This window comes from Mustela lutreola, chromosome 13 (assembly GCF_030435805.1).
Source record: "Mustela lutreola isolate mMusLut2 chromosome 13, mMusLut2.pri, whole genome shotgun sequence".
Taxonomy (NCBI): domain Eukaryota; kingdom Metazoa; phylum Chordata; class Mammalia; order Carnivora; family Mustelidae; genus Mustela; species Mustela lutreola.
Genome location: NC_081302.1, coordinates 30,039,446 through 30,066,976, shown reverse-complemented (window position 1 = coordinate 30,066,976; position 27,531 = coordinate 30,039,446). Strand labels below are relative to the sequence as shown.

The following is a 27,531-nucleotide window of genomic DNA, read 5'->3' as shown; positions in this document are numbered from 1 at the left end:
TATACTGGCAAATGCATAACAGTTGAATCTCCTTTACTTTGTGACTGTCTGGAGAGAGTGCTGAGAACACCTGGTCCGGAGAAGTAGCAGGCCTTCCCAGCCCCCGTGTGCATGTTCATTAGGTCATGGAGAGTGGCGGAGAACTTAATGCTGCTCAAGTTTACCCAATAAAAGTAAGGGATCAGATAAGCTGCCAGCCATATGTTCCTGCCCCAGGGGGTTTGCTCAAGCTGGGGCCAAGTCCGCAGTGCTTACTTAATGTGAAGCACATTAAGAGCCCCTTAAGAAGACTTGTATTTCAGTCTGGGCAGTCACTTTATAAGAGTGAACCAGTAAAATGCTATCTTTACCTATGTTCCCTAATTCCTTTAAGTTTAGCGCAAATATTCGAGCACATCAATGTGCAAGCATTTCTGCAGGCTCTGGCCTCTAGGTATGGACAAACATAAAGTGATCACCTGGGAAGTTTATAACCGAGAGGCTGGTTTGTGAAAATACAGTCTTCTTGCCCTGGTGTTGTGTGGGTTTAGGTCAAAATGCTGTGGTCTAGATAAAACTTACTGCCAACCTAAGAGAATAACAGGTACTAAAAGATGTGGTGTCCCCCATCCCTTCCCTGATATAAGTCCACACTGTTGCTGGTGTGAGTGGAAGACCACGTATGGGATCCCTCCAGTTTGGCTTAGTACTGAGGCCTGCCCACCTGTTGTGTGAAGAAGGAATACAAGCAGAGGATTGAACGTTTATCTTCCCTTTCTTTCTCGGGCCTTATTTTCCAGGACTCGGTGGTAAAGAACACCATTATTTAAGTGTTAGAGACATTACTCTAGAAGCCTGTGGTTTTGAAGAAACCATATTTCTTAAAATGTGCTATTTGGGACATACGTTTCCTCTGAGATGAGACTTTGGATACATACGCGAGCACTGTTGACCTACCCTGATCAAACTGTGGAATGTTCAAGGTTTAGTACTTTGCCTCTGACTGAGCTGGGGAAAGACTGAGTCTGTGAAATTGTCTAGATAAGAAGGTCTGATGTAGAAAGCATGCCCTTCATTTTGAGAGGGCAGGTTAAAATGCCCAAGAATTCAGAGTTAAGGAGCAGAATATTTTTAAACTCTCCTTTCTCCTAGTTAGCTTCTAGAACATTCCCCCTCTGGATTTAGAGTATGGTTTTCCTCCAGCTAGCTGTAACTTTTCCGTAGGCTTATTTAAAAAAAAAAAAAAAGCATTATAGTTTGTGAATGCATGCCACAAACTGCAAACTTTTTTCCTGTGCTTGCCACAGCCCTATGTACTATTAAATGTCCCACAAACATGCCTTGTCACATGGGAATTCTGCAAGCACCAAGATGTTACATGACTTGTTCCATAGGAGAGCCAGCATGTGGCAGGGTGAGACTGGAATTCTGGTATCTGGATTCTTGAGCCAATCTCCTTATAATCTTTTGTTGGTCTTTAGGTTATGAAAAATTGCAGTAAAGAAGTATACCGTTGGCTGTCATTGCTATATCCCAACACCTGAAATACCCTTACAATGCAGTTCTAATTCTGTGTGTTCTCCAGAGTGAGTATTATAGAACTGATATGTGTGTTAGCCCAGGGGTTGGCCAACTGTGGCCATATCTGGCCTTCAGCCTGTTCTTGTATGGCCTGTGAGATAAGAATGCTGCTCATGTTTTCAAATACTTGGAAAAAATAAAAATTTATGACCCATAATTTTTATGAAATTCAACTCTCAGTGTATATAAATAAAGTTATATTGGAGCACAGTCACATTCCTTTATGTGTAGTCTTTGACTGCCATATTGCTGAGCTGCAGAAGGAAGTAGTTGCAACGGAGACTGAATGGCCAGCAAAGCCTAAAATGACGACTAGGCTGGCCCTTTACAGGAAACGTTGGCCCACCCTTGTGTTAGCCTGTTGCTGTGATCTCTGATTTTCACCAGCATTGAATATAGCCATCTAGCCCTTCATTTAACTCCCTTTACCAGGATCTTACCAAAGACCTCTAAAATTCCCCAGTGGCAGATGACCTTGCAGTCAGTAGGGTACAGTAGTCACCCATCTAAACAGAAACACCTTTCAAGTTTTAGACTCATCCCTTGTTACAGATCCCGCTGGGCGATCACTTGGACTTCTCCAGTGGGGGTCAGGCCGTTTCTACTATGCTGGTTCTGTATTCGAGCCTCTGTCTGTGAGCATGTTTATTGCCTTCTAATTTACGGATCAAGGAGGCCATTATTGTGTTCTCTGTGTTCTCACTAGCTCGGCCTCCCAGTTGTGGGGGAGGAAATAACCCTCTGTTCTCCCGAGGCCGTTCGCTCCACCTTCGCTCTCTGTCCCATTCCTCCTGATGTCCAGGACCCCGCGTCAGTGCATCCCCTTTTCTGTAGACTATTGTTTTCTCCACTGTTTCTCTTCTGTTCTCATTCTATTAATATGCTGGTCTTTTCCCTTATCCTAAAACTCTCCTCCCTTGAATTTCATGCTCTGCAAACTACAACCCTGTTTCTTCCTATTTTTATGGCCAGATCGCTCTAGAAGGAGTTATTTTTTTCTTCCTCATCTTCTATCTGCTTGACCTTGTAACACGGATTTCGGGCTTTAGCTCCTCTGTTGAATCTGCTCCCCTCAGTGGCCCAGTTGTCCAGCGAGTTGCTGTTTCTTAGTCTTTATCCTGTGGGACCTCTCTGCAGTAATTCCCATATTAACAGCTCTTTCCAGGTTGCCGTCCCTCATTACCTTTAGTGTTTGGGGGCTCTACTGATCCTTGAACTCCTGAATTCTCTCAGTGACCTTTCTTGGTCTCTGTTACTGAGTCTCCTTTTATCCACTCGTAACTGTTCCTAAGTCCTTTCCTTAATGTACGTTCCCGTGGGTGATTCCATCTCTGCCTGTGGCTTCATCTAACATCTGCTTGTTCATGTGCCCCAAATTCTTCCTCTCTAGCTTCTTTCCCGAACTCTCAGCTCCTACATCGCCGGCACGTCGGCATGTCCTGTAACTGTCTCAGACGGCTCATCTCTCCTCTCATGCAGCGTGCGTATCTCACGTTGCCCATCTTAGCGGATGGCTTCAGTGTCTTCGAAACTGTGGTGTTAGCCGTGGCCGCTTCCTTTCCTCCACTTCCTGTATTCAGTAGGGTACCGGTGACTCCTCTTCCGCTCAGCTGTGGCTTCGTTAACATGGTTCTCATCAAACGTTCTGCTGATCTGTCTTGCTACCTTGTGATGTCCCACCAGCTCTGCTGTGAAGCCTCCTAACTGGTCTTCCCGTCATCACTCTCTGTCCGTATCGTCCATCTTCTAAGTGACGATTTATGTCCTCTTCATAAAGTGTGTATCTGACCATGCCTTTCTGCTTCTCAGTCAGAACATGAATTGAATATTAAAGCGCATCCTCTGAGGGCAGTAAGAAGCTGCTGGCCCCAGCTCTCCTCCCTCGAGCCCGTGCCTCAGTCCAAACCACATTCGCCATTCCTTGGCCATGCTTTTTGTCTTTGTCTTGCTTCCCTGGCTTCACATAAAAGTTATTTCTGCCTGGAATGGCATTGTACCCTGCAGGATAAACCCCTCAACCTTCAAGAGCCATGTTGAACATAATGTCTTCTGGTGAAGTCTTTGGACTCCCTCAGAAAGTGAGTCACCATCTTTGCTGTGTGAGCGTACCTCACGGTGCCTTTGTTCCACTTACTCTGTCACGTCACGTGCATATCTGTCTGACTGGCCTGCCTTCCGCACTAGCTGGTCTTCAGAAATTGGAGTTGGGGGGAGGTGAGCAGTCATCATATTTTATCCATCTCCGTATCGGCAGCATCTGGTATGTTAGAGCCCCGTGGTGGGGGCCTGCTCAAATGAATAGAGAAATGAATTTTATTTTATTTTATTATTATTATCATTATTTTTTAAAGATTTTATTTATTTATTTGACAGAGATGACAAGTAGGCAGAGAAGCGGACAGAGAGTGGAGGGGGGGGGAAGCAGGCTCCCTGCTGAGCAGAGAGCCCGATGCGGGGCTCATCCCAGGACCCTGGGATCACGACCGGAGGCGAAGGCAGAGGCAGGCGTTAACCCACTGAGCCACCCAGGCACCCTGAGAAATGAATTTTAAAAAGCCGGTGGTAGCAACGGGGCCAGATTTCTCAGAACAGCTGTGGAGCAGGGAGATAACCATGTGCTGTGTGTGTCTTTGGAAGATATTTGCATCATTGATGGAGACTGACCTTTCATGTTTTTGGGTTTTGGGTCTTTTAATATTTGAATGAAGGAATGACTCTGGAGGTGCTCTGTAAATATTGGGTGTCTGCGGCTTTCTGGAGAACTTCATGTTTTTTGTTTTTTTAAATTTTTGGCTCGGGGTAAGTACACAGGGTCTTGCCTGTGAAGATTCCCTTAAGAGTTGGCCAGTCTCTCAAGGAAGATCCTGGGTTAGGCAATGAGGGAGGAGAATATAAATTGGGGTAGCTGAGAGGAGCCACGAGCAAGGAGATACAAACTTATGACTTACTTAGACAGCAGTTCTGTGAATTTTAATACAGCAGATCTGAAATGTGGTTTTAATGAGTTTTCATCAGACTTACTAAGAACTGAAGAAGTAAAACATGTCATATAGGGCTGCTCTAGACTGATTTCTCCACACTGACTGGGATCATTCTGGCCTTCTCGGCGATGACCCTGGATCTCCTGCTTCATGAGAGAGAAGAGGATGTGGCGGGTTAGACTGAGCCACCGCCCTACAAGCTGCGGTTCTGCCTTTACCCTCTTCCTCTGAAGGGTGAAAGGGTAGAAGTAGGAAAGGTGAGGGCTTGTTTCCTAGAAAAACCTCCTCCCGTATCCTAGTGTGCTCCCGCTGCTGTAACAAAATTCCACAGAGGAGGTGGCTTATAAATGGCAGTGATTTTATGGCTTGCAGTTCTTGGGGCTGGCCCCTGCGATCCCGAGCTGGTGGGGTCCAGGCTCAGGCTCAGAGGGCCGCCTGCCGGGCCGCGCACTTCTCCTGGTGCCCTCGTGTGTGGAAAGAGCTTGGGAGCTCCGTGGGGCGGCCTCTGTAAGGCACTCGTCCAGTTCACCAGGGTTCAATCCTCTGGACATAAGCTTCTCCCAGAGGCCCCACCTGTAATACCTTCCTCTTTGGGGGTTAGCATGTCACCACGCATTTTGGGGGACACAGACGTTCAGACCACAGGCCCTGATTCGAAATGCTGCTGCACGGTTAGAAGCCAGCAGAAGAAGTAAGAGCGCTGCCCTCCAGGACTGACTGCTTCACCTAACTCGGAGGCTACACCGTTGGAAGTGGGGTTGATAGAAATTCCATGAAACGCTCTCTTAGCTGTTGGTGAACAGTTTCTTTGACTGTAAGAAGTGGTAGCGTTTCAAGAGTCTGAGGAAGCTGTGTTGCCTTCTTGCACGGTTTCCTGCCAACTCTTCTTGTTCTCGGCACATCCTTCACCTTAACTGTGCCACGCAGCGTTGCAGGAATGAGCTCGTCATGAGAGCGCGACCCCCATTTGATCTTGATGTGTCAGTGACCCAGCCGTAACGCCTAGCCCTCAGTGACATAAAATCACTTAGCTGGACACCAGAAGCTCACACGAACGTGAACACAAAGCTCAACAACTTAGTAGTTATTAGGAAGTATTAAAAAATTGTGCTCCTATAGGTGTATTTCTTCATGGAGTCTTTAGCTGGGCTGAAAGGTCAAAACTAACTTCTATCTTCAAAGATACTGTGTATATTGAATTATAGTTAACAAGTTTTAAAAGTTGAGCAGAATCATTTAGAGATTAAGGTAGGAATGGTAAAATGGTTTGAAATAAGGAATCTTAGGAAACTCGGCTTCGACTGTTTACTGTATGCCAGACGGTGTGCTAGGTACCGAATGGCTCTCTCTGTAGGGAGAAGAAAGTGTGAGGAGGATTGTTCCTGGAAAGTTTTCCAGCCCTGCCTTATTGTTGAGCTCGTAGCTTCATGGAGCACCAGTCTTTTGAGGGTTGTCACTGAGCTCATTCGATCAGTTATACCTTTTCCTTTTATATAAATGAAGTCATATTCTTTCCTAAATTTGATTTTGATTCTATGCAGAAACCTATATATTCAACAAAAATTTGAATATTTACTGTGTTTTCTATGAATTTAGGTAAGATATGGAAGGAATGTCATTGTTGCTGGGCACTTTTTTATTAATAGTTTTCAGAGTAGAGACATAAACTTAGATTCTTTCTTTTTTTTTTTTAATTTTTTTTTTTAAAGATTTTTATTTATTTATCAGAGCAGGTGGGGGGAGAGCGAGCACAGGCAGACAGAATGGCAGGCAGAGGCAGAGGGAGAAGCAGGCTCCCTGCTGAGCAAGGAGCCCGATGTGGGACTCGATCCCAGGACGCTGGGATCATGACCTGAGCCGAAGGCAGCTGCTTAACCAACTGAGCCACCCAGGCGCCCCAACTTAGATTCTTTCTTAAACCTATCCTGTCCTTTGTGAATTTGCTCTATATTATCACTGGACCATTTAGCAAATTAAAGTTTCTTTTGGGGGGTGTATTATACTGAATGATGTACAAAAATAGCTTTACAGATTTGTAATTTATTTTTTAAGTCTGGCAACTTTAGAGATGTACCAAAAATAATTGACCATTAGACACTATTTTGGCAGAAAGAGGGACCAGTCTGTACATTAGTACTTGATCAGATTTTTTTCAGTAGAAGATGCTTTTTAGAGGAGGGAGGCACGGTAGAAGGTTTTGCTGCCCGAGGGTGTTAGCAAGGAAGCCAGAAACGCTAGAGTGGGCAGCGGGGCCCAATGGTGGGGAAGGGTCCTGGCGAGATGATCCCATGTGCCTTCCAGATCCTGTGTGCTGTGAAGAGCCACCGCCGTACTTTAATGGAGGAAAGAAATACAGTTTCAGTAGTATCTGACAGACGCAGCTGTGGTTGTGAGTTCAGAGCAGGCTGGCGGGGGGCAGGCTGGCGCGGGCAGTGGTAGTGAGGGGTAGGCTGGTGGGGGCAGTGGTGGTAGGGGGGCAGCAGGCTGGTGGGAGGCAGTGGTGGCAGCCACAGGCTGGCTGAGTAGACGGGCGTGCATCTGGTGCAGGGTGGCGAGCATCTCGATCCAGAAGCTGCATGCGGAAGAGAGCGTCCCGGGAGGCAGCTCAACTTAAGGTGTTTGGGAATGAAAACCTTCAGTGCGCCTTGGTGTTTGGGCCTAGCTCTGCTCTTCAAGGGTCGGAATAGAACCAAAAATTAGGAGTCCATGCCACCTTCAAGTTTGAAAAGCATTGGAGTTACAGGTAGCACTTTGTAGTTGGAGTATAAGACAACATAACTGCTGTTCCGAACGTTATTAGCGATTTTCTCCTATAACAGCATTGTCTTATTCCATTTTTAGGGTCATCGCAACCATCACTGAGCCTCTCAAATAACTTACCATCCTCATATGAAAAGTCCATGAAATTGATCGAAAAAGATAAAATGGCCCTGTAGAAGGTTCTTTTGTTTTATGCTCTAGTGCTTCCTGGGGGCACCTCACTGGCTCCCTCAGTAGAGCAGGTGACTCAATGAGTTCAAGCGCCACATTGGGGTGTAGAGTTTTCCTCAAAAAACAAACAAGCAAACATAAAAATGCGTCCTGTTCTAACTTGTGGTAATCCTCCCCTGCATAGTGAAGCATGACTAGGATGTGATGGCTTCCGCTCCTTTCCCCCCTCTGACTCGCCACAGCCTCGGGCACTGTTCGAAAACGCTGTTGTTTTGTTAGCTTGCCCCCAGGGTAATTCCCCTCCTTCTTCTTAAAACCCTCCCTGCCAAGGACAATGTAGAGCATTCTTTCTTGCAATAGATGCTAATTGTGTTCTTAGTGGGATCTTGCTGTCAGAGCCACAATCACTGTGCCATTGTGCTGGGAGGCTGGGGCAATGGCACAGTAGTCACTGTGCTGAGCAGTGAATGCTGTTTACTCGGGATGCGTTGTCGCCCGCATCTGTGGGTGAGAACACGCAGTTACTGTAATTTGCTTGGCAAGTGATCAAACATCATCTGTTAAGCGAGTTAGCCGTCACAAAGAGCTATTGATTTTCTTTTTTAAATATAGAATTTTAATGAGAAACGTGGAGTCCTAGAGATTGAAGGTGTGAGAGTGGCTACCTCTCGTATTAACTCCCATCTTTCAGGGTATCTGGGGATGAGGTTCACGTATCTCGAAGTTAAGGGACTGGGAATGCTGGCTTCACAGGTCTCCGCTCGTAGTGACATATCGGGGAAGTGAGGTGACTGTGAGTTAGGGACGAGTCTTCTCCGCAGTGGCCCTTTCCAAACACTCGCGAGTTCCAAAAGTGGGGTCACTGTGGATGCAGTTTCTTCGCTTAGCTCGTTCACCTCCAGAGGGAAATGATTTTGTTTTACATAGTTGTTGGAATAGGATGGTACTTAAGGCAAGAACTCTTGCTGAAACAAGAGGAAACGTTTTGCTCTTTTAGATCACCTTGGTGATTGTTTGCAAGGATGTTAAGAATCCCAGTGTGGGAGCCGATGATTTTCTCGGTCCCCGCGTCCCACAGTTTCTCTCTCTTCACCCCACTGCCCGTCTGTGAACACTTTTCAGCTGTCTGTGCATCAGCAGTGCTGGCTGAGAGTGGTCTGGGGCCTTCCTGTCACAGCAGTCCCCTGTACACTTGCTTCTCCAGGTTTTGTCCCATTTCCAGCAAATACAAACCCAGTTATTGCTTTAAGTGAAGTTTAACCTCATCTGTATTTCTTAGGTGTTCCCTCCTGTCCTGCTTATTAGTACATGTTGAAATGGTTGCTTTTCAGAAAAACAGATGTTCCTAGCACAGTAATTTGCATCCCTTGAAGGGAGAGTATGTGACGTTTGTTGCTACTTAGGTTTTTACAATTTGAGGTCTTTTTCACGATCACTAGAACTTAGGAATAGCAGGGGCGGCAATTTGGGAGACGGGAAGTAAATTAAATAGGCCAGGTGAAATAATGTAGGAATTAAATCATTTGCCCACTAGAGGTAATATTCCTTTTTGGTCCTTATTTTGAAGTATTGATGTAATAGTATGTACCATCCTATCTTTCATGTTACATAAGTAACACGTGTTCCAGATAACTGGGAAAATATTTTTTATAAAAAAATAAACAGCAAATCACCAGCTGATCTCTTCACCTGCCATCAGAAATAGCTGTCATTAAATTTTATATCCTTCTGTGATTTTTTTGTATTGTTTTTCCCTAAGTCTTGTTTTGGACTCATGGCAGCCATTCAGAAAGGCAGTCATCCTGTTAGGTTTGTCCTGTAAGCCAAGAGCAGGTTCCTATAAAAAAAATTTTGACCGACATTTTCTGATGCTAAATGGGTTGGGAATTCATTTTAGGAACAAAAAGATATAGGACATATGTAGTTAATATTAACATTCCCCCCAGTTTCTAATTTTGACATTTTTAAGACACTGACCTTTTATATATACTATAAAACACTTAAATCCTTGTGCAGAAATACAGGGTAGAAAATAAACATTTCCAATGTAGAAATTCAAAACAAGTTTTCATTATTACACAGGTATATTGGCTTTAATCAAGCTGATTACTAATTCTTAAATGAAGGTATCCATAGGAATTCACAAATGGCCTATACTTACATATTCCTGCCTTAACAAATGGAAGTCATTCAAGATCTCTTCATGAAAAGTTGCTTTGTCTTGTCTTTTGTTTTTAACCTCTTCCCTTTCTCCCTCTGACAAATCAGCATCTGCTTCCGGATAGCTAACTGCTGCTGTTTATTGTCTGCTTCTGTGACAGCGAGCCGATGGCGGAATCCCTTCTCTTCAAAGGTCTCACTGGCTTTTCCTTACAGTCCTGTTGCAAGACTCAGCCCTTATAGCAATGGCATTAATACTCCCAGCTTCTCTAAAACCTCAAATAAAGCAGTACTAACACCCGAAAGAACAGGTAATCTTTCAACTTCTTGACTAGCTGCTTGCCTTGTCAGTCCTTAAGAACAGCATGAATACCCTCTTCCCCGGACAGTGGAGGGCGATCTTGTGCTGGACAGTGCGTGCTGCACACCGTGGGGACAGAGAGGAGCCCCGCAATCTGCGTTTTAGCACCAGTAACGTGCTCTCCATTGTGTGTCGTAGGCAGTTTTCCCTGGTTAGCAAAGACCTACGTGTCTGGTGACGTTTCTGAATGCCTAACGTGCTTTTAACATTCAGTGTTGTACACGAGTTAGGTATTTTGTTAGGATTCAGGAAGATAAGGCTTTTGTGTCTTTGGTTTTTTTAATTTTATTTTTCTGATTACTTTTTTTTTTTTTTTTTTTTAATGAAGCCAGGGCTATGCAGAAAAAACAGCCACAGTACCTTTTTGTGAGATGACGTTCTCTTCCTTTCCCTGTGTCCGCGCCGGTGTGATTCCATTGCTACAGCTTTTCTCCCGTTGGGTCCTCTTCTTCCTTCGTTCTCTTACCCAACTTGTTGCTTTTTTTTTACTTTTGTGGGTGACTACAAGTCTCCTGTGACTGCTGTGCTCCCTCCTTTATTAAGGTTTTGTGTATGCTTCCGTGTATATATGCGGGTCTTTTCTGTGTGATACTTGTATTCAGAGCATGGCTTGTACCTGTTTGAGAAAAATTTATTTGATTATAATTTAAAAATCAGTTACTACTGGAGATAAGCATATCTGATTATTAATTGAAAGCGAACATGGATATGTATTATATAATGCCTTTAGATCTCTACTTCTGTAATGAATGGGGTGCGGATTTCAGCATTGGTGACAGATGTTTATTTTCTAATTTTAACTCAGTCTACCCTCTTAACAGTTTGTTCTTGGTGTATAGTACAGAGTGATTTTTTTTTTTTTAACTGTGAAAATTGAATTTGTAAAAACAAATTGTTTATGTGAATTATGGACATGTGAAAGATATGCATATTGTCTCCCTGTTAAATAGTGATAGGTTGGTCATTTTGGGGTGACAGGAAACTAGAGGAAAAAGTTGCTGACTTGATACAGGAAATGTCAAGCATGATGTAGACACCCGTTCTCCAGGCTAAATAATAAACCTGTTTGCTTTGGATTTTAGGTCACAGCTCCAGGGGCTCCCCTCTCAGCCCCCAGTCCTCTATAGACAGTGAGCTGAGTACTTCGGAATTGGAAGATGATTCTATCTCCATGGGATATAAGTTACAGGATCTCACGGACGTTCAGATCATGGCTCGTCTCCAAGAAGAAAGTACGTTCTTTTTAAATTAGAAAACTTCTTGAACTAGAGGCTTCTGCTTGGAATGTAAGGAGGCAGGGAGGCTCAGGCATTTCTCCCCAGGCAATGGGTAAACATTAGATGCTTTTTCTCATACCAGCCCACCTTGGACGTGGGCCAGTTAGTGCTGCTCAGGCTCTCATGGGCATTGGAAGGTGTTAGGATATACACATGTATTATATATAAAGACATCAATCAGAACGCATTTGATATAAAGACATTGTGGCGTAGCTGCTATGGAAACTGTTTCTTAAAAAACCGAACACGCAATTTCTATAGGCCCCAGCAAATTGTAGTCCTGGGCACGTATCCCAGAACAGCAGAAATTTGTGTTTGCACAAATAGCTATACATGTTTGTGGTGCTTCATTTGTAATAGCCCCGAACTGGTGTGACCCCAGATGCCCTCTGGGCAGTGCATGATTCATGAAGCTGCGGCGCCCCATACCCTGGAGTGGCCCCGCACACTCCGCCGCAGGAAGGGGCAGACTGCTGGTGCCGGCGGCATCTTGGATGAGGCTCTGAGGAATGTTGCTGAGCGAAAAAGGATGACTTCAGACTGCATAATTCCATTTCTGTAACATTTTAGAATGAGAAAATTTTAAAAATGGAGGACAGATTAGTGGTTGATGGCATTTACAGACAGGATGTGGGATCTTGGGGGAGGTGGATGCGGTGAAAGGGCAGCACGAGGGATATTTGTGTTTTGCGAGTTTTTGGAGCTGTTCGATATTTTGACCCTACAGGTGATAAAATGCAGAGGACTTAGTCCTTCCATGTACTGAGTAAAATTGGGAATATCTAAAAAAAAAAAAAAGTTGGGTTTATATCACAATATCCCAGGTGTCGTATTATTCTGGTAATTTTGCAGAATGCGACTATTGGGGCGAGCTGGGCAGACTGCACAAGCAGTCTCTGTGTTCTTTGAACTGCATGTAAGGGTATAGTTATCTTACTATAAGCTCAATTAAAATGCATTAATAAACTTCTCAGGATAAATAATGATTGAAGAGAAGATAATTAGAAATGGGACAGTTTATCAGTGGTTCTGCAGTAAAGTTAACCTGTCATCTAGGAGTGAACTATGGCAGGGGTATTTATTATAAAGGCATCAAGAGGCACAGTGAGCTGTTGAGCACTGGATGGGGCTTGGTGTGTTCTGGAGTTATCTTTTCAGGTCAGCATAAAGTAGAAACAGCCAACTATCGTTTCACTGAAGCATGACCATTTCCTGCTTTCAGAATTAGTCAAGGCTATTATGAGATACAGTGTAATGATTACGGAGAGTTTCAGAAGATACACTTTGAGGGGCAAAGAGACGGTTTTATGTTACTATTCCATAGTAGTAAGATAACAACGACTTATTCTGAAAACATATGGCTAAACGATTAATGTCACTTCCTGCTTTTAAGAAATTGTGGTATTGGTAATAAGGTGAATAATTAGAAACTTCCGTTTTGACTATTTTTAGATGGTTGTCATTTGGGATGACCCAAAACTATTGAAGTGTCAGTATGCTTTGAAAAAGATAGTATTAGTAATAAGTAGGACAGAGAAGCGACCTTGTAAGAAAATATTTTGTAGCTTGGGTTTTGAACTTTGCTTTGACTTTGGAAAGCTGGCGCTAGGGACAGGAGGAGTTCCTCCCCGGTAGGAGATGTGATTATTTTTATTATCTAACCCATAACATACTATTCATAATGATGATGCGTAGCTTTTCCTAAGTATCTCTCCAGATTTCAGAAGGGATCATTTGGGGAAATTGACAGACACTGACTGATGAACTGTGGCAGTATATCTAGTCTTCTCTGGAATTGGGGCGGTCTTTTTGCAGAACAGAACAGTATAATATTGGACACCTGTTTGGTGGGTAAATGTGTCTGTTTTCTTGGGATTTAATAAACCATGAGCAGGATAATGGCTCTTAATTTGAGTTGTTTACCTGGCACACGTTTTCTTCTGATACTTCATTGCCACTTAATTTTTGCTAGGTTGAACAGTCTCCATAGGTAATACTGTTTCTTGTTGTCCCAGGTCTCAGGCAAGATTACGCTTCCACCTCAGCATCTGTGTCCAGACATAGCTCCAGTGTGTCACTGAGTTCAGGAAAAAAAGGGACGTGTAGCGATCAAGAATATGACCGCTTCAGTCTGGAGGATGAGGAAGAATTTGATCATTTGCCACCACCGCAGCCTCGTCTTCCAAGATGTTCGTCTTTCCAAAGAGGCATTCCCCACTCACAGACTTTCTCCAGCATTCGGGAGTGTAGGAGGAGCCCCAGTTCCCAGTATTTTCCTTCAAATAATTACCAGCAGCAACAGTATTACTCACCTCAAGCCCAAGCTCCAGATCAGCAACCAAATCGGACCAGTGGAGGTAGGTTATATGTGCCCTTTGGACTTTAATGTGCTTTGAGCTTTATGTGTAGTAGGAAATGGCTTTTAGGTCAATGTAAATAATTAGTAAATGTTTCCCAAACTTACGAAGTAAGTCTTTAGGACCTTATTGGTTTGGTCTCAGTTAAAATCTAAAACTGACCAGCGTCTGATGACGTGTCCCAGATTTACAGATTTAGGGCTTCAAAAAAACACTGTGATGTGGCCACCACAGAATGGGTCATGCGTGGGGGGCATCTTTGTGCGGTGGCTCATTCAGGGCAGGATGGGCAGGGGGTGCTGGTGGAGTTCACAGGGGAGTCCCGTGGAGGCCTCCACGCCGAGCCGTGGCTCCTTCTGTATCCCACCAGCTGAGTGTCCGGCCTGTTCCCAGCACGGAGTGAGGAACGGGAAACGTACCCAGTGATGCTCATGTGCGTCCAGATTAAGACAAGTCTGGATGTGTCTCTCCCTCGGACGTCTGGAAGTGGGGTCTGTGTAGCAGGAGGGGTAAGGAGGCTGATGCTTGGCTTGCTAACCGCAAGTTGGTCTGCCCCAGTGTCACGTGGCGGTCAGAGCACGTGTCCTCTCCTGTACGTTTTCCTTTCTCCCACTTCGCCATTTGTTTTCCAGGACTTACGGTCCTTGACCTTCAACAAACTGTAGGGAGAACAGTCAGGTCCTCTTCTAAGCCTGGTATGCTTTTACAGTAATGACCAGCCAGACTTCATCCACAGATCCCATACAACATGGAGAAATAAACCAGATATATAATTATAATTATAGCTTCTGATCATTATATAGTGCCATTTCTGGGCCCAGGAGTGATTAAACAGCTTACTTCAAAGTACTGCAAGGCCAAATACAGATCGTATTTGTGATTACCCGTTACCATTTTTTTTAGTTTTCACCTTTTCTTCTTCTGTATTTTTACCTTTCATGCTAACTGAAAGATCATTTGAAAATATTGAACATTTAGTCATAATTTCACTTTGAGAACCTTTAGATTCCAGATTTAAAAGAAAAATCGGCAGCTATGTCATGTCATAGTAACTCAACTTACTCAACCTCATAATATCAGAAAAAGCAATATGTTTCATGTGCTTAATCAAAGTCAGCCTCATTTTAAACTTGAGGAAAAGCGCCCTAAGAATTGTTGCTCTAAAGGTTGTCAGGTGTCCTCGAACAGCCCAGCCATCCTGCAGATGCCAGCTCCGCGTCTTGATCAGCGTTGCCAGCGGATCGTTGTCTTACCTTAGAAAAGTGGCTTTACCTTACACCAAACACCACGGTGAAAAAGATTAGGTTTCCTTGGAACTGTGCTATGATGGTTCCTGTTAGGAAAGCAGAGACCTATCACCGCTTAGTGTCCTGACTGTGGTAGTTTTAGTTTTCCTTAAAGCTCTGGTCTCCACATACAAAGGAAAATGGACTACAGAGGCAATCGTCTGGACTGGACTTGTGCCACCTAGCGGTGAGAGCACAGGCTCACGAAGTCCAGTCCCATCCTTAAAGGTTTCTCAGGTCTGTGAACTTTGATTTCTTTGGCTATAAATGGGCCAGATATTACCTCTTCTTAGAAAACTTAGGTATAATTTTGCATTAAACCACCTGGTGCGTATTCTTCCAACCTAAGGAAGAAACAAAATAATTACTCTTATTTTGGAGTATGTGTACTGAAGAAAGGGAAAAAGGTTGCCTCCCACCCACTTTTCAAAGAAAATAGGACTCACTGGGGCGCCTGGGTGGCTCAGTAAGTTAAGGGTCCAACTTTTGATTTCAGCTCAGGTCGTTATCTCAGATCAGGAGACTGAGCCCCACATTGTGCTCTGTGCTGGGTGTGGAGCCAGCTTGGAATTCTCTCCTGCCCCCTCTGTCCTTCCTCCGCGCATGTGTGTGTGTGTGTGTGTGTGTGTGTGTGAGAGAGAGAGAGAGAGAGAGTGTGTGAGAGAGAGAGACTCAGCTGAGCCTTTATCTGTTATCACAGAATATCATTTGAGCAAAAGTGTGAAATATGAATGATTACTTGGAAACTATCAAATATTTTTCTAAATCACCAAAATAGTATGGATAGGAGAGAATGATTGTTCAATCATTGATTCATTTAAAAATAATTAAAAAGAAACCAGAAATGCATGTTTATATTTATTGCTTCCATAGCTCCTACACTACCTAGATTCAGAAGGGAGGACTCTTAAAAAGTTACCAGAGTATTTATAGGGGTAAAGAATTAAAAGGAGCATATTTGGAATCATTTGCCAGATGTGAAAAATGACTAAATCTTGTAGGATCTTTACTCAATGTAAAGGGAGTTGATTGGGCAGGGATTGTCGGTGGCGTGATGTAAGCACTGTTGGCTCGAGGCCCTCCCTTGCACCCTTGTATTGATTGGGAGGCCAGATCGGATTGGTGGGTAACTGAGTATCTCCCTTCCCAAGGATTCTTTAATCTGTTTTCCTAGAGGGGTAAGTCCTGGTGCCACTTCATTATGAGAAAACTCATTCAAATTCTTGCCTTGGTCTATTCCTCCAGCTTCCTGCTGCGTTCTCAGTACTTGAGGGTAAATTGCTGATTTCTTGTGAAGATAGAAATAGAGTGTTATTTTTGATTCCTTGAATATTAAAGTATATATGATCATTAACATGTTCCAAATTGTTTGACAGGAAAGGGTACTTCATTTCCAGATGGTCCCTGACACAGCTTGGAGGTCACAGCTAAACTCCCGGAGGAGTCATGTTCTAAATATTTACACTTGGTAGCCTTTATTTTTAAGAGCATATTTCACGTTTAAAGCTTTGTGAAGCTGACTTGATGCTCACATGAATAAAGATTGGTTTTGAAAGCCAGATGCGTCTGGATGAACAGATTAGAAACCTAACCACCACATCTAATGCGTGAACCTTGATTGATCATGGTTTAGGGGAAGAAGTTTAAGAAAGACTTTCTTAATGTTTGGAAAATTATGTGTATGGATTATTAAAAACTGTTGTTATTTTGTTTATATTCATGACAGTATTGTGATTCTACAGAATTTTCTTAGGCGCTTCCTAAGATTTCAAAGTACCTGAGTACAAATTTCAAAGAAAAGAATTGCAGTTAAGGAATGTCATAGTTAGGGACTAACTTATTAAAGTTCAGAATATTAGGAAGAAAATGAATCCCGTGTGCTTCATGGAAGTCAAGGCATCATATTAAAATTGAGGGAGAGGGTCACATGTCAAGATGTCTGCAGCTCTTGTGTGGTTTAACAACCACAAACAAGTGTGTGTTTATATATGGAGATGAATTAATTTTGGCAGAATGAAAACAACTAGTATATCTAGGTGGAAAACAGATGTTTATGATACTACCTAGATATATGGAAACTTTTATGGTAAATAGTTTGGAAACTTAGAACTACAGAAACACAATGCATATTCTAAATAATGGCTTATCATTCTTTCCCGGTGCCTCCCTTCAGCTTAAATATATATAATCGAAGTAATTTAGTCTTGTACTGAGAGAGGCCCACCTTTCATGCCAGTTATCGTGATATTCAGAAGATCTAAGCGTTGACTCTAAGATTTATCCATTCTCTCTCCTTTCTCCAGCATACACATTAATAACATTTGCAGAATGTATAAATGCCTCCTACCCGGGGTTAGCAACTTTAGCAAGAATTTGGGAATACGAGGCCTATGGTTGTTAAAAGCAGGTTTCAAGGAGATAATGAGGAAAATGGTCAAGAAATCTAACAGTAACTGGCAGTGTCTGAGCATAATTACTCTAGAAGTATCCACAGGGAGTAAGGACATGGTGTGGGGGTGGTAGATCCCTCAGCTCAGGGCTGTATAGAAGTTAGTGAGGTCGATATAATTCTTTCTGGTCTCCTATCTTAGTCCTCTCTACAGTTTATTATACTTTTTCATGTTTATGATGTAAGTATCCTTACTGTATTTGTTTAATTTTCTGTCTTTTCCCTAGACTGTCTCAAGGAGGCAAAAGTTGCTGGATAGGGCTACAGAGGCTGGGTCTAAGTGATATAGAATGAGTAGTGCAGATGGGTTTGGTTTTGTCCTCGGACACGCTTTGGATGAATGTTCAGGTACATCATTCGTTTTCTGATTTAGCTTGAAGGAAAGTGACCACAAACCTGAATGTCCTGACGAGTGTGTCTCTTTGTGCTTCAGGGCCTATACCAATAAAAATGAAACTATCGAGGCGAGTGGGGCACGTGTGAAAAGCACGAGACCATTACAATGGTTGGTGGTCCTCCAAAGTTCAAAATGTTTGAGTTTCAGAATATTATTTTCGGTATTTGTTCCATTTGGGAGAGAAAAGGTTAACGTTAAATTTATTTTAGGTTTTCTTCTTGGGATCGATAGTGGAAAAAAAGATTATGAAACCCTGGTGTAGATTATAAAACTCAGAGTCAGGGACTGTACGTGTCGTACACGGCCCGTACCCCCAGCAGCTACCATGCCTGGCACAGAGTACGTACACAGTGAATTCTGGTGCCCATATTCATTCGCTCCCTCCACAAAGTGGGGACGCGTGGCCAAGTGGAGGGACCAGCGCATCACAGGTGCCGGGGAGTGGGGAACATTTGGGAACTTGGCTCATCCACTGGAAGGCCAGTAGGCTGAGGGGTGGGAGTAGCAGGAGATAAGGCTGGGGAAGGAGGACAGAGCCCATACATTGAAGGGTCTCACGTTGGCCATGCCTAGGGGCTTTCAGATGAAGGTGGGAGTGGCGAAGATGGGTAGGAGGTACAGGACAGGGTGCTTGGAGACCAAGCAAGAGGGTTTCGTGACAATGTGGCTGGTAAATAGTGAGGTCCGAACCAGATGTAGTGGAACATTCATTAACTCTTGTGCAGAACTGACAGGACTTGAGGGTAAGGGTATAGAAGGGGGGCGATTCAGAGGAGATGGCCCCAATTTCTGGATTAGAGGACTTGCTTGCTTGCTTGCTGGTCAGGGCAGCCAGCAGGGCCGAGTAAGTGTGGAAGGAGCTGTGTGTGAAGGGGAGGAAGGAATGAATCCAGTTTCGTACTTGAACGGGGAGGAGGGGGGCTCGGCTTGGTGTTCACATAGATGCTTTGTTTCCTGAGCTTGGGTGAGTGACCCGGAACCCGGACTTTAGTTTGGGGTCCCTGTGTCTTTCCAGGGTGCAGTCCTGCGTTGAATTACCAGCTCAGCCTCACTGAGGTCTGTAGGCGGCTCTCTGCTGCCCCTTTGTGGCAGAACGCAGACTCAGCAAGGAGAATGACTGGAAGCGGTCTCTGGTTCATGTCTCAGGAGGTTTAGAGGCCGACTCCTAGTTAAAACTTTACAGAACTTAATGGGGTCATAGTGATGTGTTGAGTGGGTATCTCAAAACACATCAGGGTAGAATTTTAATCATTCTTCCCATTTTTATATGCTTTTTTTTTGTTAATTAATATGTAACAATTTCTAACTAAATGGCTGTAAGAGGATTCTCTAACCTCCCTTTGATACTATTTTATCCACCCACTGTATAGAAACAAATAGCTAATTGATTAGCTAATCCCTACTTCTTTTTATGGAACACTTTTTTTTTTTTTTTAAACAGTGTATTTGGTAGAACCTTCCTGGAGTTACTGAGTGTGTTCACAGAGAAGGTTAATTCCATGTTAGCTTGTTACAGTCATAACACACGTGACAATTTTTATCTGTTTATGAACATATATCATTTATGTTTACTTTTGAAAGCTACTATTTTAATTGGCATAAGCTTTATGATTTTTAACTAAAATTCTTTTCTAGACAAGCTCCGGAGAAGTATGCCTAATCTAGCTCGGATGCCAAGTACAGCCGCGGTCACCAGCAACGCCATCTCTCCGGTCACCGTGAGAAATAGTCAGAGTTTTGACTCGAGCTTGCATGGCGCCGGCACCGGGATTTCGAGAATACAGTCTTGTAGTAAGTATGGTGATTTGTGATTTTTTTTGTGTGTGATTTTTTTTTTTTTGTAACACATGTTTTTCTTTTGAGGACATAGTAGGAAAGTTTTCTCCTTTTATTTTTTAACTTCATACGATTTAGTATTTTCATAAGTGCATATATTAATAAATTAATAATTAGTCAACTATATTTAATCTTCACTATCCAAGGATAGCAGTAGAAGTACTACAGGATGATTCATTTGTTCACTCATTGTCTAAACAAAGATAACCTCTGTTTGCCTCGCAGGTCTGCCTCTTTCTAGCTCTATCTGCTCGATGCCTTTCCTCTGAAGAAAGCACACTTGTTCAGTCTTGCTGTTACTTTGGTCTTGTTGTTCACCAGTCCAGAGCTTTGTTTTACCCAAAATGAAGCTCTGTTTCAGCATGTAGAGTAGTATTTATCTGCTCCCCTTCAGCTCACTACAGTCTGTCATTCATTCTCTGTATGCTTTACCCAGCAGTGAGCAGTGCAGTGAGCGTGAAATCTCAGATGCATGTGTTTTTATTTTCTGTGGGCATGTGGTGGTTCAGGTGTCCCCCTCCCATTCCGACTCATGCTGTTTATGTGGGTAGTTGGGATTAAGTCTGAGAATGACCCCTGGCAGGCGGACTGAGGGTCACAGTCCCAATAATGATGTGGCCCAAACACAGGAGGCATGAAGTGTGTTCAGAGTGGGCCGACCAAGGTCATCAGCCAAATGTCTAAATCTGCACCCAGAGTGACTTGAAGCCCTCCTCCCTGAGTCCAGTTTTGGGGTTCAAGTGGTATTTTGCCCCATGGGACCGTTTTTCATTTCAAAATGGGAACATTAACTGAGCTGGAGGAACGGTGCTAACCGGTTTTTAATCTGTTGTCTTAGCTCTGCCAGTAACCCTATGAGGTGGTTTCTGACCTGGCTCCCATTTTGCAAATGAAGAGAAAGCAACAGTAAAAGCTGTGCAGCTGAAGGAATAGAGCTAGAAACTGTTCTGATTACCCTGGAGTTTATGCCTTTAACTGCAAGCGTATTCTGACTCCCGTGTGCTGTTCTTTCCCTTTCTTTATGCAGTCTTTGCTGTTTACTTTTATCCTGCAGCGCAAACACCACACACCCTTTGAAAAGGCTCCATTGATGACCTCAATAGATTTCCCCATAAAGTTCTGAAACAGATCTAGGGTGGATTCGATTTTTGGTGCTCCCCTTGTTTGGTGTGTCATATTTCACAGTCTTTGTATTTATGGTCCAGGCTAGCTCATCGGCTCCCTCTGGGCTTGGGCCCTAGCTTAGCTGATTTTCTGTGCCCTGTACCTGGCACCCTGCCTGGTATTTGATGAGTTTGCTGGGAAGGTTTGAATGCATGAGTAAGTGAATGCCCCAGGGCTATCTTAGGCCTTGATCTGTTAATACTGGAATTAACGACTTGTGTCAAGACACCGAAGACAACCTACGGAGTTTGCTGAGGGTGGTGGGGTGAAGGGAGAGCTGCCACTTGACTGGGAGGCAGCTGGGGAAGCCGGCCAGATAGAGCACGATGACATTGAACTGAGGTGAGCACGCAGCTCTCTAGTTGAGTACAGGAGTCGATAGTATTAGCGTAGAATGGGAAAACAGAGTCGTGACAGTCACAAATGTGGTAATGATTAGGAATTTTTGTTAAGTCCAACTCCGTGTGGGTTAATAGCATGATTTGAGTGCCCGAACAATGTATATGGATGTCCACAACAGAAAGTGGCTAGTTTTGACTGAAGTGCTCAGAAACTAATGGGAATCTGTCAGAAGGACATAGAAAATGCCTTGAAATGCCCAGACACTGAATCTGTGATGCTGAGGCCACAGAAAAAAATAATTCAAAAAGATTCTAACCAGTAGAGTAAATAATTACAGGTCCATATTTAATGGACAAAATATATAAATGGAGAAGGGGAAATTTTTCTTTATAGAATTCCAATCCATCAGTGTAAAAAAAAAAAATCAATATTTGAAAATCAAGCAGTATAACAAGAGAAGAAAAACCCTTCAGAGCACTGCTGTGTAAGAGAAGGTCAGTCATACACTTCTGTCAAATCTCAGGATTCTCTTCTCATTTACTTTTATTCGTAAGTGTTCCAAGTGATTATTATGTATACATTCTGGGTTTATATCTCGACGGTCCCTAGTTCTGGGCCATTTTACTTTCTGGGAAACACAAAGGTAAGATAATAATGTTGAAAAGGCAACGTGATACAGAGGAGGGCCACTGGATTTGCAGTAAAAAAAAAAATCTGAGTCTGGGTCTTAATCATAAGTTCTTGAGGAAGTTATATGTTCTTCTGATTCTTGTTTTCTTACTTGTACAATTGGGATTTTGTCTTAACTCACATTGTTTTTTTCCACTTCTTTTAAAATACTCAAGTAGTTATCTTGAATAGTTATTGGTTTTGTATATAGGAGAATTTATAGGATGCTTTTCCTGAGTAACTTGTGTAATTTCATTTCAAATGATATGGATTGGGGTCACTGAAACTGTAGATGAATTTTAGAATTGCAATTTTCATAATATTCTTCTGACTCACTACCCTGGAACCCCTTTTCATTTTGATCTTTTTCCATGTCTCCCACCAAAGTGTTTGTAGCTTCTTGGTGGAATTTTTCTGCCTCATAGTTAAATTTATTCCTAGGTATCTGATTTTTTAAATTTTTTTATAGGTAGTGTTCTTTTAAAGTTTAGTTTCTGCTTTGCTGGTATTTAGAAATAGTTTTTTATTTTGATGCTGTATTCAGAGACTTCGCTAATAACTATCCTGATGGTTATAGAATTTGGAATATAGTAGATATGAACACTGAATGAGTAGATATGAACACTGAAACCTATTCAAGAACGTTGCCCAGACCCGACACTGAAATAACCCAGCCTTCCGTCATCAGCTGAACAAACTGTGACATTCAATATAATGTCATATAATGCAGAGCAGTGCAGACAACATGGCTGAATCTCAGAATCATGATGCTGAGTCAAAGAAGCCAGAGAATGTACTGTGTAATTCCATTTCTATGAAGTTAAGAGTAGGAGTAACCGATCTGTGGTGACAGAGTGAGAATCACTGTCACCATTATGGGAACAGTGAGTGGGAGTGGGGGTGAGAGCCTTCTGGGCTGCAGGTAAGGCTCTGTCTTGGTGTGACTGGTGGTTCCACAACGTGTTCACTTTGAAAATCGAGTGCTAGACTTAATATACATGAAGTACATAAATCTTAAGTTTTTTAAAAGCGACTAAGCCAAATTCACTTTGGTTTTTTTAAATCCAGGCTTTTTTTTTTTTTTTTTTGTCCTGAGCAATGTAGGCTTACTGAGCAATTAAGAAGTATGGAGGCGCCCATATATCCCTGTCTCTCCTCTCCTTCCCTGGATTCCCCTGCGAACCTCTCAAGTTAGTTATGTTGCATTAGTTACTTGGGGCATTTGTTACACCTTGACTAGCCAGTGTATCGAAATACTCATGGTTAAAAACTACCTAATTAAGGAATTGTAGAATTGGTTGGAAAAGAACTTAGAGATTATCTGTCCACTGACGGAGGTTTTACGTGTCACGAAAACTCGCTGGGATCAAAACTACCCAGAGTCTTGTGAGGACCTTAGTCCGTGTTGAGTTTCGACGGCCATACAGGAGTGTCAGCGTCAGCGTCAGCGTCAGCATTCCTGTGTATGGACTTCACCTGACAGACGCTTCAGCAAAACTATTTTTTTAAGGAAATAATTTAAGAAACATTAGCTAAAACAAGGGACATTTTTTTTTGTCTTTCTCGCTTCCTATTTTATGGTTAAGTTCAAAATCCATTAAACTACTTTAGAAAATGTTGGGTGTGTAAGTATATTGATGTAGTTTTTATGCATTCTTACCCAGAGGGCTGTTGTTCTCAAGGTAATAATAGTGCTGGTTGGGTGGTTACTAACTGACAGGCACCACTTAAGGCTTCATGTGGATTAACTCATTTACTCTTTCCACCAACCCTAGGACGTCGGTCAATGCCATGACGAAAATATTTAACCTGTAATAAGCTGTTCGTAACCTACTGATGTCACCTCTGACTTCCTGTCGTTACAGTATTAATCGTCCCCTCATTTTATTTTCATGAAACCATCCCCAGAGCCACCATCAACATCCTAATGTCTTCCCATCAAGCATGGAAGAAACTGTCCTGTGAGAACTCAGGGCTGGTTCCATTCATTAAAGGGAAGGAAACTGTTGTTAGATGGGGCTTCTAGATAGAGTTCCGTGCTCAGAAATGTTGCTAATGGACAGGACAGGTGACGTGTCAAGAATTAGAATTTTCAGGGCGCCTGGGTGGCTCAGTCGATTAAGCCTCTGCCTTCGGCTCAGTTCATGATCCAGGATCCTGGGATCGAGCCCCACATCGGGCTCTCTGCTCAGCGGGGAGCCTGCTTCTCCCTCTCTATCTGCCTGCCTCTCTGCCTACTTCTGCCTACTTGTGATTCCTCTCTCTGTCAAATAAATTAATTTAAAAAAAAATAGAATTTTTTAGTACTCACTACTGTCTGGAACCCACATTTCAATTCTGTGCGTTCCCTTTCAGACTGCACTGGCCTTGAACGGGAGGTACATTTCCTGAGTTGGCTCGCCATGTAAGTTTTCTCTCTCGCCCCTGTCCTTTTCGTTTCTAGTTCCCTCCCCGGGACAGCTCCAGCACAGAATCCACAGCGTGGGGCATTTCCCTGTGTCTGTGCGGCAGCCGCTGAAAGCCACGGCCTACGTGAGCCCCACCGTGCAGGGCGGCGGCAGCAGCACGCCTCTGTCCAACGGCCTCCAGCTGTACTCCAGCTCCGGCATCCCCACACCAAACAAAGCCGCCGCGGTCGGGAGCGTGGGCCGCAGCGCCCTGCCCAGACCTTCACTGGCAATAAACGGGAGCAACCTGCCTCGAAGCAAAATTGCACAGCCTGTTAGAAGGTACGAACCTTTGTCCGCTCCACAGCCGCTTTTGCAATTTGAAATTGGAAACCGCAGGAACCATCCTCCCTTTCGGGGTCTCCAGCACGCTGCCGTGCATGACCTGACCTCTGACCCCCTTCCTCTGGAAAGTGCTGGGGCGGGGGGCTGGGATGTCCCTTCCTCCCTCCTCACTTCACTCCTGATGCACCACCTTCGCTTTAATTCTCCAGATACGCTCCGTCTCTGGGGCGTCCGTGTATTTTCCTTCCCCCCCAGTAATTTGCAGGGCCTTTCCCCTCCTTCAGGACTTCGCTCAGATGACCCCTCTGTCCACAAGGGCAAGTCCAGGGGCGGTTGTAGCTCCTTTTCTACCCCCTCCTCCTCCCCCTTTTCCCCCATAGCATTGATCACCATCCGAGGGACTACAGATTCTCCTGACTTCCTAGTTTACGGTCTGACTGTCCTCTCTAGAAATGTAAGCTTCATGGGGACGGGGGAGGGGGTGGTCATGAATATAAAACCCCAAGGCTAAGGACTGTGCCTAGCACAGGATAGAATTGTAAATATTTGTCAAAATAGTAATCTTTCATCAAAATAGGCAAATGCGTTAGGCAGGCGTATGCATGCACACGCTGTCCCCGGCCTGGTTGGGGACGGCGCCTTGGTGATCCAGAGCTGGGCCTTTGTTAGCTTATGCTGGTAAGGTGAGTGTGGTCCAGCTGGAACTTTCCTTCTTTAAAATTTCGGATTAGTTGCAAGGCACATATCAGACAAGCTCATGGTCACGATGTGCCCTTCTTGAACTGGAGATCTTGAAGTGTTTTAGGTCAATGACAATTGCATGTCAGGGATAGTTTTGGAAGAGGCGACCATGGAGGCAGTAACCGCAGTAATCGCTCCGGACCAGGAACGAGGCTGTGGACCCAGGGGTGGGGGTGGGTAGGGGGGTGAATGGGTCACAGTGACGGTATGAAAAGGGGTGTTGCATGAGCAAGCAGTTTTCCCTTCTTTCTGTGGTAATATGTATAATTATTTTCCGATTAGAATAGGTGCTCAGATAAAAATTCAGAAACTATTAAAAGTAAACAAAAGTGAATGAATACCTAATCCCATTACTCACATAGAAAGCATTTCTTATTTGCGTGTTTAATAAATTCTGGCTTATTCTCCCCCTGTAAATGCACATGGTGTTATGTTCATGGCAGACTAGAATCCCATTATTTGATGGGTGTAGGTTACTGTGACCCTCCATTGGTCCTTGAATAGGTCTCCAAGCTAAGCTCCTCTCATGGTGGTCACTGCCAGGCTGTAGGAGAGGACGTCCTCTCAGATTTAGGCCAACGCTGGGTATTCTTCTTTGCCAGTAAGCTAGGCACATCTTTATTTGTAAGGCTGCAGATTACTTCGTGTGAATTTGCTGTTTACATCCAAGGAAGTACCCATTTGTCTTTAGACTAGTTTCTCTTTCTGGTTTGAAAATACCCTTTGTCCCCGAAGGATATGTTGCAGTTCGCACGTAACAGCACCCACGGCAGTGCATGTGCTGAGAATGGCGTTTCCAGCTGCCGAGCACGTGGCGAGGGTCCAGTGCACGGCTCCCGGCACGCTCTGGAACAGGCCGGTCACGGCTGGCCAAGCGCGGGGACTCCTGGGAGTGTACTCACGGGCCGCTTTCCATCCCCGCAGTTTCCTTCAGCCTCCAAAGCCTCTGTCTTCGCTCAGCGCTCTGCGGGACGGGAGCTGGAGAGACGGCTGCTACTGATGCGGTTCGACGGGCCCCTGGAGCACGGGCAAGGAGTGGAAATGAGGGTCGAGGTACCTAGCTGGCTAGGTAACCGTGAACGTCGGGATAGTCTTTCCCTTCTGCATTTAACATATTGACTGCATTGTTTTTCAGCGGACCAAGCGCCAGAGACTAATGATTGCACTTAAATATTTGCCTGAGAGAATACCGCACCGGTCTGGGAGCCGTGGTCGTGGTATCGTGACACTTAGATCTAGGGGGTTTTTGTAGAACTGCTACGTACCTGAACACTTTTCGAGGGGATTGAGATGTGTCGATAATACTTTCTTTGTCCTGAGTTTGTTAAAGTAACTTGTTCAGTTTACTTACGTGTTCTAAACATCTTCCCATTACATGTTCGGTATTTTAATACATTGCATATTTACAACTAGGTTCTATAATTTATGCTTTGAAGTTTACTTTATTATAGTTTACAGGAATTTTATTTTTTGTGCCTATTTCTTTTTACACCTATGTGAACCACTATGGAACAACTTAAATTTTGTGCCATAAAAATATTTTTGTGGTAAGGTACTATTTTTTTAGCTCTAGGGATAGATCAGCAAAAATCCACCATACAATTTGAAAGACCTAATTTTATGTTGAATGAGCACAACCTGAGCTGAAGCATCGCAAGGAAGTAGCCAGTTAGCGGCTCTTGTCATTTTCTTTGTTAATTTATTGTCATACATGGGTTTCCGATTTATAAAGGCATCACGGGCTCATTGCACTTAATACCTGCAGTGTTTGCTACTGTGCCACGATTGATTTTCACTACTTTATTACAGAAGATGAGAAACTGTAATGTTTTATTAACAATGCTTCTGGAAATGGATGCATTTTAAAGCAAATAAATCTTTTTGATAGACCTTTTACAAAACCCATTTGCACTAATGAATGCTTTCTTATGGTATATGACTTAATATTTGTTACTGTGTACACTGCTCTTTTGGAATGTTCAGAAATAAAGACTATTTCAGCAATACCAGGTCACGCATGGCTGTGCAGCATGAGCAGTTAAAACACCATCTCTGTGTTTCACTGTCGTTGTGAGAGCGGGTATTGCCGCTTCGTTCTTAGGCGGACTAGCTATAGCTGACATTCACATTTGTGAAAACTGTTTCTCCAGAATACCCCTAGTAAGAATGGGAGGTTTTGGTTTTTTGTTTTTTTTTTTTTAAAGATTTTATTTATTTATTTGTCAGAGAGAGAGGGAGAGAGGGCGAGTACAGGCGGACAGAATGGCAGGCAGAGGCAGAGGGAGAAG

The 27,531-nt window shown here is 43.6% G+C and overlaps 1 protein-coding gene across 3 annotated transcripts in view; it reads left to right on the top strand.

Moving 5' to 3' along the window:
* The window catches only part of SLAIN1 (SLAIN motif family member 1), a 58,961-nt gene extending 31,712 nt beyond the window's left edge, over positions 1 to 27,249 (top strand). For 2 of the 3 annotated variants that reach the window (XM_059143974.1, XM_059143975.1), the window contains 5 exons: positions 11,076 to 11,225; positions 13,286 to 13,627; positions 19,395 to 19,550; positions 24,214 to 24,499; positions 26,168 to 27,249. In XM_059143974.1, coding sequence (XP_058999957.1) covers positions 11,076 to 11,225; positions 13,286 to 13,627; positions 19,395 to 19,550; positions 24,214 to 24,499; positions 26,168 to 26,243 — 1,010 coding nt within the window. In that variant the 3' untranslated portion in view covers positions 26,244 to 27,249. Of the gene's footprint in view, positions 1 to 9,793; positions 9,944 to 11,075; positions 11,226 to 13,285; positions 13,628 to 19,394; positions 19,551 to 24,213; positions 24,500 to 26,167 lie in introns of all 3 variants that reach the window. The other variant, XM_059143973.1, reaches the window with a different exon arrangement.
* Positions 27,250 to 27,531: the final 282 nt, after the last annotated feature.